We start from the raw sequence: 16,414 nt of genomic DNA, 5'->3' as shown, positions 1-16,414 counted from the left end.
TTGAGCTCCCCCGATAGTGCTGCTCTTTTCCATTTTGTGCCATGTCGCTCCTTCGCAGAGATATCGACATATGTTGTTTTGGAGTGCAGTTTGTGAAATTTCTGCTTGCAGATCAACAGGGAGGTTCTTTAAAGTCTTCTCTAGGGGTGTGTACTTTCATTCCTACCTTCACCAAGCTGCCAATTAAATCTCAACAGCATCTGAGGCTGCTAGACCAACTGCCTAGATGGATTTGGCAGAGTCTGAGAGAGAGGAGTGAAAGTGCACTCCCCCCAGAGAAGGAATGCCCAGTTGGACTGTAAGCAGAGATTTCCCACAGTGCTCTCCAAAAGCATTAAATGTGAATATTTTTGCAATGGAGTGGCACAGCATAAAAGAGAAAAGAGTGTCAGAACCAGGGGAGCTCAGAGATTTTTAGAAGATATTAACTCAATTTTTTTGAACAAGTACCAAGCCCTCTTTAACGTGTTTGGGTATAAGTTGCAGTGTCTGATCCTGCTCATGGACAAAATGGGCACTTTTTCTTCTAAATAAAATAATCCATTGTTTCCATTCATCAAAAAACCTTTTAATAATGTCTGCATACCAAATGGAACAGCACAAAAAGTTACAAATCCTTTAAAAAGTTGAAAAAATGCACTAAATTTAAAACTCCTCTAGAAACCTTACTCCTGGGGTACACTGGAGTGAGATTTTCCCCTCACTCCCCAAAAAATGTTACATTCGGTAAAAGTCACATTTCATAAATCATGAAATGCTACTTGTTAGGTGTCGATTTCCCGCCTCTGCACAGTGGGAATCTCGAACCATCTCCGCTGCGGTCTCCCATTCTTCTCCAGCTGCAGTGTAGCCTGCTCAGCGGAGACGTCGGTCCCATCGTCTAGCTCAGGCTGATACTGGATGATTGGTTACTATTGCCCTTCAAGGCTCTGTCCTTGTAGCCAGCAATGTTCAGAAGCGTGCAGGTCTTTCTGGGACTAAGCCATGCTTTTCCCTTACTGAGCATGCCCACGGGACAACCTCCCATTGGAGGTCAGGGGGTCACATGCTCAGGTCCTGTTGCCTCTCCTATTGGTCCATCTGGAATGTCTTGTAGCACTGCTGCTATAAAAGGCTAGTGTACTCTTGAAATCGTGTGTGTGTTGATGAGTGAAAGTCATTCATTAATCATCCCCTCCCTTGTGTATGACTGCTCATGTAAGGTGGATGTCTGCTATCTAGCGCCCGGCTGAGCCATCAGCAATAAACACACGAAACAGCGTCTAATTGCTGTGACCGCCAGTGCGGCGCCATGCGCTATTAGAGCGCTTTCCTATCCCAAGTCTGGGTGGTTAATGGCATCCGCCAGTGCGGCACTGCATGCACTCTTGTTCATTTAAGTTATTTTTGCAGTTGCTCTGACACCCCAGTAGCGGTGTCGAGCGCAAGAGGTCTAGATGAACTCTAATCCTGTGTCTTGGGATTGAGTTCTGAGACTCTTTGCTTGCGCTCTTGGTGCGGTACCGCGGCCCTGTGATGCAACAGGGTTCGCTTCCTTCACACAGGGTGAAGCTATCCCATGTGTGTATTCACATTGTACCGCCATATAGTCCATCATTACTTAGCAGCAGGTTCAATCTCTACACGGTGGACCCGGACTGCAAACGCACCTTACCCTATCTTTCTAATTATTTGGTGCATTCCGCTAGCCCTAACAGCTACTTTTGTCATCAGGGTAAGAAAAGTTGTCGAGGAAAAAAAGACTTAACAAAGAAAGACAACTTAAAAAGTAGCACAAAACATATAGAGAATAAGACGTAAAAACTAAAGTCACTAAAAAGGAGAAAATGACTCTAGAAATCTGGACAAACAGTAATGATGAATCAGGGCATTTAACTCCCTAATTTAAAATTGGAGGCGTAATTTTTTTGTCGGAACAGTAGTTGTGGCCATGCAATCAGCCAGAAGCCAAGATTGTCGTTAACAGCTTAGGTCCTATTGCAATGCAACAGCTGTTTTGCAAACTGTAACTGTGGCCTCTAAGGGGTAAGTCTGAGGTAGATTTCTCCCTCTGTTACCCATTACATTAATAGCAAACTTCAGGGGGATATGATAGGTTCGTATACAAGTCAGAGGTCTAGCATTGGTCCCCATTATTGCCATTTTAGTACTTTTGTGAGACCACGTGAGAAGAAGACAGAAGTGTTGAGGGCTCAGACAGGTTTAAGTCTTCTAACGAAAGTTAAAAAAATAATTAAATAGAAAATGTAATACAATATTTAGAAACATAAAAAACTGCTATATCTTCCCAGCCTGACATCATTGTATAGAATATTAATTTTAGAATAATTATTCTGGCATACATTGAATAACAGTATGAAAGATGACATTATGTATTACTCTACATGCATCGGTTAATCACATGGCCGCCCTCCCGTGCAGAAGGGTCTATTCAGTTTATAGTACATGTCAATCCATGTCACATTGCAAATTACATATCATTCCCCCTCATCTCTTTAGAACTTCTTGTATAATGAACATACTAATAATTTAATAGAGTGCTGGATAGACTGAAGGTATTGCTGGTGTATATACCATAATAACCAGTATCAACTTGTACTTGGGGAACAAATAATCAAATATAAATGAACAGACTACATTTATTAGTAAATTTACAAAACTTCATTTATCCCAAATTAAAAACAAACAAAAAAAATTAAAAAATAATTAATAATAATTCTATGCCACTTATGTTATTTTGTAACCGATTCAGAGTTTATTTTGCAAGAATGGTGTGAAATGTCATACACTATTTGTTATACTATGTCGTACAGTTCATACTGGATATGTGGCACTTTTAGTATAGTTGTGTGGTTACATTTTCCATCAGGCTGTCAGTAGCGTACAGATGAAAAGGCCCATTTCATAGATATAGCTTACAAGTCACTCTGCCCATAACTCTGACCAGTCAACAAATATGAATCACAAAGTGACATATATAGCTCACACAGTAATACTTTATGATAACTGTACATAAAAATAAATCACTCAATCAGTCTATGCCAATTTTTTTACAGAAAAAAAACACAAAAAAAAGTGTCAAAGGGAACTTGACTTATGTGGGCTACAGTCTTTAAAATAATGCCGGCTATTATTCAGTCACCTGTCACACAATCTATTGTGTGGATCCATTCAAAGCAAGAGTGAAGTAACATAACTGTATAGCGCCCATATTTTATAGTCCGTGTTACTCCCTCAATTCCTGGCTGGACTGGGTCTCCTAGCCACAACTAACTGCATAATGTAATCTTCTGAGGTTGTTAGTTCAGGTGAGGAGGCTCCTTGGTCAGACTTGTTCAGGTTATGAGACTCCTTGGACAGTTAGTTCAGGTCAGGAGACAACTTGGTCAGTGTAGTTCATGTCAGGAGACTACTTGGACAGCTAGTTCCGATCAGAAGACTCCTTGGTCAGGCTAGTTCAGGTCAGGAGGCTCCTTGGACAGCTAGTTCAGGTCCAAAGACTCCTTGAAGACACGAAAGAGCACAGTGAGGTCAAAATACTCTGTTGTAAAAAAAATCACAGTAATAAGCAAGTGCTAGTCAAAAGATGAAAAAAACAGGGTATTTAGTTGATACTTTTTTTGCAAAAAAATGTATACTAAGCTGCTCCACCAATCGTCAAGGCATACCCATATAGAGCAGTCCTAACTAATGTATATCATCCCTATCTGATGTATTTAAAAACCTGATCATCTGTATAGCACCTGTATAAGCAGGGTTCAGTGAGGGAATATCCATGTGGACACGCTGGATGGAACAGCTTAAGTGCAAATAACCCACAAAGGAGTGGTGGACGCCCCAGTCTTGTAGAAACAAGAGAACAATTATAGAACCAGAAACACATGGGTTACTTGCACATTGAACAAGTCTGTAAGAACATGTTCACACACACCACCAAGAAACTTGAAGACACGAAAGAGCACAGTGAGGTCAAAAATACTCTGTTGTAAAAACAATCACAGTAATAAGCAAGTGCTAGTCAAAAGATGGAAAAAACAGGGTATTTGGTTGATACATTTTTTTGCAAAAAAAGTATACTAAGCTGCTCCACCAATCATCAAGATATACCCATATAGAGCAGTCCTAACTAATGTATATAATCCCTATCTGATGTATTTAAAAACCTGATCATCTGTATAGTACCTGGGTTCAGTGAAACCAGTGTTTCTGGTTCTATAATTGTTCTCTTGTTTCTACAAGACTGGGGAGTCCACCACTCCTTTGTGGGTTATTTGCACTTAAGCTGTTCCATCCAGCATGTCCACATGGATATTCCCTCACTGAACCCTGCTTATACAGGTACTATACAGATGATCAGGTTTTTAAATACATCATATAGGGATTATATACATTAGTTAGGACTGCTCCATATGGGTATATCTTGACGATTGGTGGAGCAGCTTAGTATACATTTTTTTGCAAAAAACGTATTTGACCTCACTGTGCTCTTTCATGTCTTCAAGTTTCTTGGTGGTGTGTGTGAACATGTTCTTACAGACTTGTTCAATGTGCAAGTAGCCCATGTGTTTCTGGTTCCAAAGATTCCTTGGTCAGGCTAGTTCAGGTCAGGAGGCTCCGTGGACAGACTACTTGGTCAGACTGCAAATTAAGGGTGTAATACGGATTGTAAAAAAGAAGAAGAAAGGAAACAAAGAAAGACAAACAAGAGGAGAAACAAAAAGAAAAAGTAAAAAATAAAAAGAGAAAGAAAGATAAAGTAAGAGACAAAAAAGAATGGAAAAATAGAAAGAAAGTAGAGAAAGAAAAAAGAAAGACAGAAAAACAGAAATTAACATAAAGAGAAAAAAGAGAAAAAAAGAGAAAAGAGAGAATGAAAAAGAAAGTAAAAAAGAAAGAATAAAAAAGAGAAAAAGAAATATAGAAATTAAGAAACAGAAATAAAGGAAAGAAGAAAAGTAATTTAAAAAAATAGAAAAAGAAAGAAATATAGAAAGAATATAGAGAAAGAAACAAACAGAAAGACAGAAAGAAAGGAAAAAAAGAGAATGAAAAAGAAACAAGGAAACAAAGGAAGAAAGAAAGATGTCATTACACATAAATTCCTAAATACCTTTAATTAACAAATCACATTCCTTTTGTCTAGATAGATAATCAACATGGAATTCAAATAATTGCCACCTTGTTACAGTGATAGAAGCCTCTGTCTCCTAGAATGGAAACAGGACAGAAACCTGTGAGCATGTGCAGTAGTTAGTACAGAAACCTGTGAGCATGTGCAGTAGTTAGTACAGAAACCTGTGAGCATGTGCAGTAGGACAGAAGCCTTTGAGCATGTGCAGTAGTACAGGAACCTGTGAGCATGTGCAGTAGGAAGTGTGACACCTGTCTTCATGTGTAGGAAGTTGTGCTGCAGTAGTCGAGACACCCAGGGTGGTGAGACTGCTCACAATGCTGTCCACACTCTCTTTCTGAGTGCTGAGAAGCTGCTGTGACCTAGAAATAATAGCGGAAGAGCTTCCTACTGCACATGCTCACAGGTTCCTGTCCTATAAACATTCTACGACAGGTTTGGTGGTCATTTTTTATGTACTACACTAATTACCTCCATGACAAAACAAATGTGATAAATAGCATTTAGGAATTTATTTTTAAAAGACTTTTTTTATTCATTTATTTTTTTTTATGTCTGGAAAAACCCATTAGGACAACAGGAAAAACAAATCCCTGCATGTACTATTGTAGTGTCATCTTTTTTGCAGACACTAGGGTGCTAGTTTTATTTGTGCTAAATGGCACATATCACGTGGCCCCTCGTCAAGCACACAGCTGCACGAGGGCGCAGTCACATCCACAATTTGACCTGCCCCACAATTCTCACAATCGGAAGAACTCAACTTACTAATATAAGCACGCTTACTAGGCACACATCACTACAATATTATTATGTTTCAGCCAACGAATTCTTTAAATGTCCCTGCAAAAACAGCAATTAGGTACGACTGTGTAAGCGGCCAAACAATCAATCTTTGCTTGAAACCAGAATATTAATGTATTGAATTAATGTTGTATAATTGCTATACAGAGATGTCTTGTGAAAATTGCATGACTTAGAAAAATTAGCATCCATTAACCTGGGAATACATTTATAATTGCACTTAGGAACATTGGCGGTAGCGGCGTGAAGTGATCAGTACGTTAACTGTCGAGCTTTAGGCTGCAGATTCCAAATCAGATGAAAGAGGAGAAATAATCAGCGTCCCACTGTAAAAAATAAAAAGGAAGGGAAAAAAAAAATAAAAATAAGAAGAATAAGCTGCAATTTATTATGCATTCGGAACCCTGCCATCTAGGTGGCAACCAGTGGTAGCATAATGGCTTCCGTCCAAGTGTAATCACACGAGCAGGCGCTGTGCATGGAGGAGCACGGAGAACGCTGCTCGCTCACTGCTAGGATTGTATAGCTCAGCACATGACTGCTGGGAGCTGTACTTCTCCCCTGCTCAGCAAACTGCAGCATCGCTTCTTGTAGCAAAGTGTCAGCCATTGGCTTCTCCCTGACACGTGACGGATGAAGCCTTTTTTGTGTGAGTCTTTTTCCTCGCCAATCTGTGTGCGGGGCACTGATAGGCCAAGCTGATGCGCAGGCAATTTATCATCTTGATCTCCCACTGAGTCAGGGAGCTCTTCTGTCACCAGTATTGATTTCAGAGGATGGACTAAATTTCCTAGGATTTCCATTAAGAATTAAGAAAAAAAGCAATAAGCACGCAGGGTAGCCAGGCAGACATGGATATGAGATGGCACTGTGAAACCTTTCAGGTAGCTACTTCTATCACAGGCTAATCACTGCAGCATGGAGGGTGTTAACATTCGTTTTACAAGTAAAACAGAATATAAGGGGGTGGGAGAAATTAGTTCACCGAATTGCACAAATTTATTTTTATCTTTTTTGTGTGTTTTTTTTATATACTTTTATTATTTCCTTACGCGGAGATATTGCATGACATTAATATTAAAGGCACATGTTTGCATGTTCCGTCTTGAAGGCTGTTACAAATGTTTTATATGGGTTTCCTTCTTCTGTCTCGCGGAATGAAAAGGCTTTCTTTTATTTTTCTTCTCCCTCGTCTTTGTCCTCCTGGCAGCATGAGAATTGCTATGTTGAGGGTTTTCCAGCATGTCGGCTACAACCCTTTACAGTAAATGACAGTACCAGTGAAAACACGATCTAACGCTGCTCCGAGCGCGTGATAGACAGCTTGCAATGATAATCTAATTATTTTGGGAAAGAAAAAAAAAATGACTTAATCCTTGACCGCGACAGCTTTTTTTTTCTCCAGTCCTTTTTTTTTTTGTTCTCCTTCGCTGTGATTGTTGAGCCTAGTGCATGCAGATATATTACATACGTAGAATGCTAGTAAAAAAATATAGCATGCAAAACATTTTGTATAAACTGTGCATATCAGAATGATTATCATTATATTAACCCCACTGATGATTTTTTTAATATTAGATATATACCGTAGATTGTTAGTCATCTGTTTTGCAATAATATGATTTAAAAATAAAAATTAATTTGAGGATTGCTTATTTTAAGAAAGGTTTTTCTATTTCTTAGTGCCCGTATCTACCTAACGCATTGGTTGTTATATAAGCAGCACCTCATTTTTTATTCTGACCTACTTTTTTATAGAATATGGAAAGATAGGAACGGGTAAATAAAAATAATTAAGAAAAAACTGACATATAAAGCTAGATTAATTCTGTTGGATGACTTAGTGAGTTTTTAAAGATGTAAATGGTATATTCATAGAAAACAGAGTGCGTAGAGAATTGAAACTGACTTTAATATGTCCCTCATGGAACAATGGAAGCATTATTTAGTTCACATATGTGAGCATAAGGCAGGAAAAATTGCAGAACAAATTGTGCAAATGGACTTTGATGTATAAACCATGAGCTGCTCTGGAGTTATGTATAGTTTTCCTTGACATTCTTATGAAAAGGTTATGCATGGAATTGAATTTAAAATATGTGACTAACGTGGGCGATTGCATCGTTATTGAAGAGAAAAATAACATTTTAGATGTTGCTTTTATTTTTAGAGTTTTTTTTGTTATATCAGTTAATTTCATCATTTCATCTTTTTTCTTTTACCAAAACATTAGTATGGTTTTTTTTCAATAGTATTGTTCATTTCTTCTAAACTTCCAGATTTATTGTATTTATCAGTTTCTAAGGGTTTGGTCTCGTGAGACCTCTGGGTTAGTCTAAATTTGCTAACATTGCACTTAATAATAATAATAATAATAATCTTTATTTATATAGCGCCAACATATTCCGCAGCGCTTTACAGTTTAACAGTTTCAAACACAACAGTCATAGGTAACAATGTTAACAATACAGTAATAAAGCAAAATAAGACGCCCCTGCTCGTGAGAGCTTACAATCTACAATGAGGTGGGGGAGATACAAAGCACAGGTGTGTATTTACAATGATGTATTTACAATCATGGTCCAGCCATCTTCAGGGGGTGGGGGGTAGATGGAGATACTGAATGGGCTACACACACACAAACATAAAATGACTTTGATTAGGGAACGTGATAGGCCGCTCTGAACAAATGAGTTTTGAGCGAGCGTCTAAAACTATGCAAGTTGTGAATGGTCCTAATATACCACTTACCAACTATGGCGTCAAGAGCAGGCCAACCATTTCGGTGAGCTCCAAAGGAAAGAGATAGATGATCCTCAGTTTTGAGATGACAGTCTACACCTCTTAATTGGAAATGGTCAGTATTTCTAGTCAGTGTATGTGGGTAATGGCAATAGGAAAATATTTCCCAATGAAGACCCATATATAAAAATGAAATAGTACTCTTAAGCAATTAGTGTTGCTATGAGATTGAGTTTCTGTTGGGTGTTGTTTGAATTATAGACACTATTTCTCAGATATATGATTAGTCCCTTCACGACATGTGCCATACATGTACTGCGCATGTTGTGTTTTCCCCTTTAATGTGGGCTTCGACGCTGAGCCCACATCTTTCCAGAAACATGTTAGCTCTTTTGAACAGCTGACATGTGTCTCTATCAGCCGAGGGTGGAATCGCTATCCACCCGCGGTTGTTAACTCGTTAAATGCCGCTGTCAATCTCTGACAATGTCATTTAACTCATGCTTCCGGGAAGCGCACCAGAAATACCACCTATCTGTGACCTTGTCACATGATTGCGGGTCACCCATGGGTTTGCATGACAACCAAAGGTCTCCAGCAGACCTCTATGGTTGCCATAGCCAGATTGCTATTAAAGCTGTGCGGTGGTCGGCGCTCATAGCAAGTGAGCATTTCTACTACATACAGGAGATCTGATCACCACCTGTATGCAGCAGACCCGATCGGACAACTACAGCTTCTAGTCTCCCATGGAGACTACTGAAGTATGCAAAAAGTAAACCAAGCAGTTTTTAAAAATATTAAAAGAATAAAAAAAATAAAAGTTCAAATCACCCACCTTTTCGCCCCCTTCAAAATAAAACAATTAAAAAAAATCAAACATACACATTTTTGGTATTGCCGCATTCAGAATCGCCCGATTCCATTTATTGGAATGGTCATCGTGATCTTACATTTGCATTGCACAAAGAATGCATCAAAAAGTTTCAATTAATTTTCTGAAATTAGAGAAAATAATCCCCCAAAACAAATGTATGAACATGACTTTCTTGGTTGCATGTTAACCATTATAGTAATTAAAATTTCAAGGAAAGAAGGGATAAAGTGATATGATGTCATCACGATCTTTAATATAGTTCTTTGACTTTACCAGTGAGATCATGTTTCCCAGCAATATTTCTCACTTGCTTTACTTACTATCCTCCAAGATTCTCTTAGAAGACTCAGTGTCAAATCCTTAACCATAACTCCCTTTGCTTAGTCCCAAATGGCTTCCCATTCATATCACTAGTAAAAAGAAATACAGCAATTTTTCTGATGACAAGTCTTCTTTAAATCAACAAATCCCTAGATTCCCATGTATGCTATATTAAGAATGAAATAAACACAGATGTATCCGTATAGTGCTTCCCCTTGAACTGGGGTGCAAAGTGACTAAGAAATAGGCCACCGTCACTGCTGTAATGACATGCCTAGCTACATTATGGTAGAATGGCTCAAATTCAGAGAATCCAAATCATTGTAGTTCTGCTCAGTTATGGCTCTGTTTTTCTACATAGTCTACATTTGTCACGTCGGTAAGTCACATGCCTCATCAGCGCTGCCCTACTCACCGAGATCACCACCCTACTCACCATGGTCACCGCATGGCATCTCCTCGTGTCAGGCCATCTCATTGAGTTGCTTTTTGCAGCACTCCTGAGCACTGCTGCATTTGTATGTGGTTTCCATTTGCTTTTAGAGGGCTGTGGCTGGTCTCTGCAGGAATGTTGTTTATGGATATCTCAGTATTCTGTCTTTTGTTATCGACCTGGTCGGTTTACCCACTCTGTTTTATTTTTCCTTCCCCGAGTCCTGCTTTGTACTGTGAACTCATGCTGCCTGCCCTGACCTCGGACCATCTGACTATGCTTCTGTCTCACTCTCCTGTACCCCTTACCTGAGACTCTGACCCTCATGTTAACTGCTTCAGTCCCGAGGACTGCCCTAGAGTGATACCTGGTGTTTACCAGCCTGGTTTATCCTCACCATTAGAGGCCCCATTGAAGACCTAGTAGACATTTAGTCACTCCCATCCAGGGTAACCCTAGCCCTTGGCACAGTGGGTCCACACGTACCAGTGTTACAACATTTGTGTATCTTTTTATCTAGTCCATACCTGCATCTACAATAGAGTGGTCTTGTGATGACCTTGTTCCCTACTAAGCTACCACTATTATTGCATAGTGCAGGGGATTTTGATTCTAGACCAATTTTGTTTTCTGAAATACTAAGTTTACATGCAGATTACCTAAGAGTTGTTAGAATGGCGGTGCCTGCCTACCACAAGTTACATTAACTAGACTATTTCTTTACTGTTTTTCTACCTGCCAGGATATATCCGCACAAGCCAGATCTGTTGGCATCAAGCACTGAGTGATGCAAAAGATGCCTTATGATCATGTATCTTGGCCAGAGAGAGATCAAAGAAGGAACTGACTTTTTGAGAAAGAGGCTCCACCTTCAGGACTGCACAATGGCATGTGGCAAGCACTGTTTTTAATCTTATTGCTTTAGAAAATGTGGGAAATAGAATTGGTGCAAATCAGTTGTCAGGATCCAGTCCAATGGCCAGGTCAATAATCTCTGACTTGTCTGATGAGAGCCCTGAGAACCACCTCCTACCTCCTGGAATCAATATCTCTTTGTGTCATCATCGCGATGTGATGCCCATGTGACAGTTCACTAGGCTGGCAAATCAAAAGAATGGCCACGGATGCTGGATGGTAGAAGGCAGTTTTCTGGGTTTCAATCTGACAACCAGATAATTGTGCCCGGGTCCTGTGAATTAATTTGCACCAACTTTAGTGTGAACACAAGAGTAGTATAGTGACAGGTTTAGAAATATAAACAACAGTACAATAAAGCTAATGGGGTAAAAGGTTCTGGTGGGTTTCTCACAGTAGTAATTTTTAAGGAAGGAGAATGTCTTGAGCATAGTGGTCCTCAATAGATTTATTAAGGATAGATGGGCCAGACAAACATTTGGTCCCATAGTCACTACCTACTTGTATCTAGTTTCATTAGTCTACCAGCTAAAGGTATAACTATGGTTGTGCACAAGTACTAACGCAGTCTCACCTGCACTGGTCTTCAAGGCCTAAAGGTGACAAGAGGGCTTTTGGCCTCACAAGATAACTGTATTATAAATGATTAGGGTTGAGCGAAACGGGTCGGTCATTTTCAGAAGTCGCTGACTTTTGGCAAAGTCGGGTTTCATGAAACTCGACCCCTGTGTGGGGTCGGCCATGAGGTCGGCGATCTTCTGAATCTGGTATCGGAATTCCGATACCGAGTTCCGATATGTTTGCAATATCGGAAATCGGTATCGGAATCCATATTAAAGTGTAAAATAAAGAATTAAAATAAAAAATATTGCTATACTCACCCTCTGACGCGCCCTGGTACTAACCGGCAGCCTTCCTTCCTTAGAATCAGCGCGTGAAGGGCCTTAGATGACGTCGCGGCTTGTGATTGGTCGCGCGACCGCCCATGTGACCGCTCGCGCGACCAATCACAAGCCGCGACGTCACCAAAGGTCCTTCAAGCGCTGATTCTTAGGAAGGAATGCTGCCGGAAAGAAGCAGGGCGCGTCCGAGGGTGAGTATATACCTAATAGGAGTGAGTATATACCTAATAGGAATATACTCACCCTCGGACGCGCCCTGCTTCATTCCGGCAGCCTTCCTTCCTAAGAATCAGCGCTTGAAGGACCTTCGGTGAGCGGTCACATGGGCGGTCGCGCGACCAATCACAAGCCGCGACGTCATCTAAGGCCCTTCACGCGCTGATTCTAAGGAAGGAAGGCTGCCGGTTAGTACCAGGGCGCGTCAGAGGGTGAGTATAGCAATATTTTTTATTTTAATTCTTTATTTTACACTTAAATATGGATCCCAGGGCCTGAAGGAGAGTTTCCTCTCCTTCAGACCCTGGGAACCATTGGAAACCCAATGCACTGCATTGGGTTTCGTGTTTCGGCCGACCCCGACCCCAACTTTTTTATAGGATCGGCCGATTTCACTCGACCCGACTTTTGAAAAAGTCGGGTTTCGTGAAACCCGACCCGATCCTATAAAAGTAAAAGTCGCTCAACCCTATAAATGGTACATTATACGTGAAGAGACATGTCAGATTTTTCCAATGCGCCCAAAAAACTTCAAGTTATACCTTAGCTTACAATATTAGCTTTCGTCTTGGTGTTGGATCATGCCATCATTCAAACAAACCTTCATTCGCAGGACAATTCTGCTTAGTGCTTTTATTCCTTTCCCCTTATTAGGACAAATGGGTTCAAATAATATTAAGCTGCTTTCCTTTTTCTGTGTAAGGTTGAGATTTCTTTTGGAATGAGTGATAGGGTCTTCAAAGGATTAGAAAAAATGTGGTGCTCTTTTACAGAAGCAACACCTGTCCATCCTGTGGGTCTAATAGTATAGCTTAGTTCTTGAAATGTATGGGGAAGAGGTGCAACACCATATACAATCTGTGAATAGGTGTGGTGCTGTTTTTGTAGAAACCAGTCATGCGTCTAAACCAGTGGTCCCCAACTCCAGGCCTCGAGGGCCGCCAACAGTGCAGGTTTTCAGGATTTCTTTAGTATTGCATCGGTGGTAATGTGATCATCTGCACAGGTGATGATTCCAACACCTGTGGAATACTAAGGAAATCCTCAAAACCTGCACAGTTTGCGGCCCTCGAGGCCTGGAGTTGGGGACCACTGGTCTAAACCTTTATGTCAATCTGTGGAATAGTCAGCCTCCGGAGCTGATCACAGCAAGAACCGTCTATGGTTTAAAAAAAAAAAAACAGACAGTTTCTTAGAGAAAAATAACATAAATACTTAAGTAAATGCAAAAAATGTATGTCATGATTGATGACCCAGCATATCGACACTCGGGATCAGGTTCATACCTTATGGTTGTACATATACCACTTCCCTTTATGCAGTATCCTCTCAAATCCCTTGGTTGAAGTTGATGGGCAAAGGTCTTTTTTCAAGTGTACCAACTGTATAGAGAGGAAAAAGTGTGGTGCCTCAGCTATCCTAGACCCCATAGCAAATGCTGGATGATGTGTTAATAGTAGGTATATCTTTCCTTTATGTATCTCCATTCTAATGGACAACCTGCAACAGTTCTTTCACAGAGAGTCACTTCTTTTGAGTTATAGTAAAAGGCGGTTTAGTGGTGGAGCGCCAGGAGGTAGACCCAGAGAGGGGAGAGGGAAGAAAAGGTGCAGAGTCCCCCGCAGCTTCCAGACGAACACCTCTAGTGGAGGACGCGATAGCAGGGAAAATGAAGTTCGGTCTCAGGAGCGCAGAAAGAAGACTCGAACACCAGGTTGTATTTGAACCACAACGCGTTTCAACGGATAACACCGTCTTCATCAGGTGGGCAGTTTATTATTGGTGACAAAGAGGCAGTATTTAAATAAACAACAACCAATCGCAAAGCTATTACAATTACATATGCTAATGTGTAGGTATACTAGATCTTCTTCTTCTTCTTTTTGAGTTGGCTTTCAAGTCACATACAACATATTTGTCTTTTGCCTAAATAGCCAACACGTCAGCAGAATAGCTATGACTAGGGTTGAGCGACCTTGACTTTTTTAGGGTCGAGCCGGGTTTCGCGAAACCCGACTATCTCAAAAGTCGAGTCGAGTGAAATCGGCCGATTATGGCGAAAAGTCGAGGATCGACCGAAACACGAAACCCAATGCAAAGCCAATGGGAATTTTTTTCTCTCTCTCTCTCTCTCTCTCTCTCTCTCTCTCCTCCGTCCCTGAACTGAAAAGCTGGTGTTACACAGTGCAAATTGCTACAGCGCACAAGCGACAACATGGCGATAGGCGTCCACGCCCCTAAGACCTATGTCATCACTCTGCCCACGCCCCTTCATTGGCTGAAAAAAATGGCGCCAAGCGCGTCATACGAAACGCGACTTTGGCGCGAAAGTCGCGTACCGCATGGCCGACCCCACACAGGGATCGGGTCGGGTTTCATGAAACCCGACTTTGCCAAAAGTCGGCGACTTTTGAAAATGAACGATCCGTTTCGCTCAACCCTAGCTATGACCTGTTATCTTCATAATAGCTGTAAACTTGTAAGTGGCTCCATTAAACCAAAAAAACAAAAGTGGACTGTGTACAGCATTCTATCTAGAAGTCTCACATTGATAAATATCTAGTTGTAAGACCCAGACATGGTGGAAAATGAAATTCTCATTGACCTTGCATGATTGAGAAGATATATCAGAGTTTCAGATGTAATTATGGATTCTTTCCAAGGGCGAGCCTGAGGCTTGATGCTATCAATAGTAGATAGTAGATTTCTTTACACCTGCAGAAAAAAAGCAAACCTTTGGGAAAGTGAGAAAATTACACTGATATCATAGATTTTTATCATACAGAACTAGGCCATAGCAATGTCTTGGAACAAACAATTTTCAATCAATATCAAGGCTGAAAATTACAAATGAGGATTTTTTTTGTTTTTTTTTCTGTGGCAAACTCAGACATCATCTGTTAATACAGCAGAATTGGGGTGACCTGAATCTTTTTCTAAACTCTATATTGATTGATGCTCTGTTTTTAAAAGTTTAGATTCCATTTACGGAAGAAGTAAAGTTTTTAACCTAAAGTTTATTTACCTGTCGTCCCTGTAGTAATGTCGGTATCTTCATTGCATTGGTTCATTTGCATTTTTTTTTACTGTTTTTGCTATTAGGAAAAAAACAAATGCTTGACCGATTTATCTTGGTAATAAAATCAATTTTAAGTACATAATATATAACATTTATTCTCAAGAGTGGTGTTTTCGTTATTCAGAACCCTCATCATTTATCAAGAGTGGTAACAGCATCAAGGTTTTCCTGTTTTGGAGGACCCAACATGCTCAGTCTAACCTATTCTTTTATTGAGAATGGTGTAATACTTCATTTCTGCTGTAAGGGTGCTGTTGCAGAACTGGACTCTTGCTGTCTAGGTTCCCATTGATTACAGATGAGCATTATGGATCCCAGCAGTGATATCCATGGGCAGCACGGTGGCTTAGTGGTTAGCACTGCAGCCTTGCAGCGCTGGAGTCCTGGGTTCGAATCCCACCAAGGGCAACATCTGCAAAGAGTTTGTATGGGTTTGCGTGGGTTTCCTCTCCAGTTTCCTCCCACATTCCAAAGACATACTGATAGGGAATTTAGATTGTGAGCCCCATTGGGGACAGCCATGATAATGTGTGTAAAGCGCTGCGGAATATGTTAGCGCTATATAAAAATAAAGATTATTATATCCAAATAGGGATCCTTTCTAAGAAAATGATCTCTGCTGCCTTTAAACAGCGCTATTCTTTTTGATGCTACTTTTTATAAATGGCCTCACAATAAAACCTTGCATCCATAGGTAGTTGCTTTTTTAAAACTCCCTGTTGTTGTAATTTATTGTTTAACCTCTAACATGTCCTCTTCATAGTCATGTCATAAAACTTATGAAATATTCCCATTCTTAGGAATACTCCTACTGTTGTTAAATTATTCCCTTTCATATTTTTGTGTCGTGACCTACCATACTAGCATATCCATTCCATTATTTTGTGGTCTCTTGTTCATGTATATCTCAACCTGAAAAAAAGTCTAATACTTGTGATTCTCATGTCGTGACCCTACTTTCAAGTGCACTTTTACTGCTCTGAAATATTATCTT

General features: G+C 40.2%; 1 protein-coding gene across 23 annotated transcripts in view; it reads left to right on the top strand.

The window, feature by feature from the left end:
- The window catches only part of NRXN1 (neurexin 1), a 1,975,072-nt gene that overhangs the window by 1,901,518 nt on the left and 57,140 nt on the right, over window positions 1-16,414 (top strand). For 2 of the 23 annotated variants that reach the window (XM_069768681.1, XM_069768679.1), the window contains exon 1: window positions 6,671-6,819. The exons of the other annotated variants lie outside the window; for them this stretch is intronic. In XM_069768681.1, the coding sequence (XP_069624782.1) occupies window positions 6,787-6,819 (33 nt within the window). In that variant the 5' untranslated portion in view covers window positions 6,671-6,786. Of the gene's footprint in view, window positions 1-6,670; window positions 6,820-16,414 lie in introns of those variants that run through there. 23 annotated transcript variants of the gene reach the window in all.

Source organism: Ranitomeya imitator, chromosome 5 (genome assembly GCF_032444005.1).
Source record: "Ranitomeya imitator isolate aRanImi1 chromosome 5, aRanImi1.pri, whole genome shotgun sequence".
NCBI lineage: Eukaryota > Metazoa > Chordata > Amphibia > Anura > Dendrobatidae > Ranitomeya > Ranitomeya imitator.
This window is presented reverse-complemented; position numbering and strand designations above follow the sequence as displayed.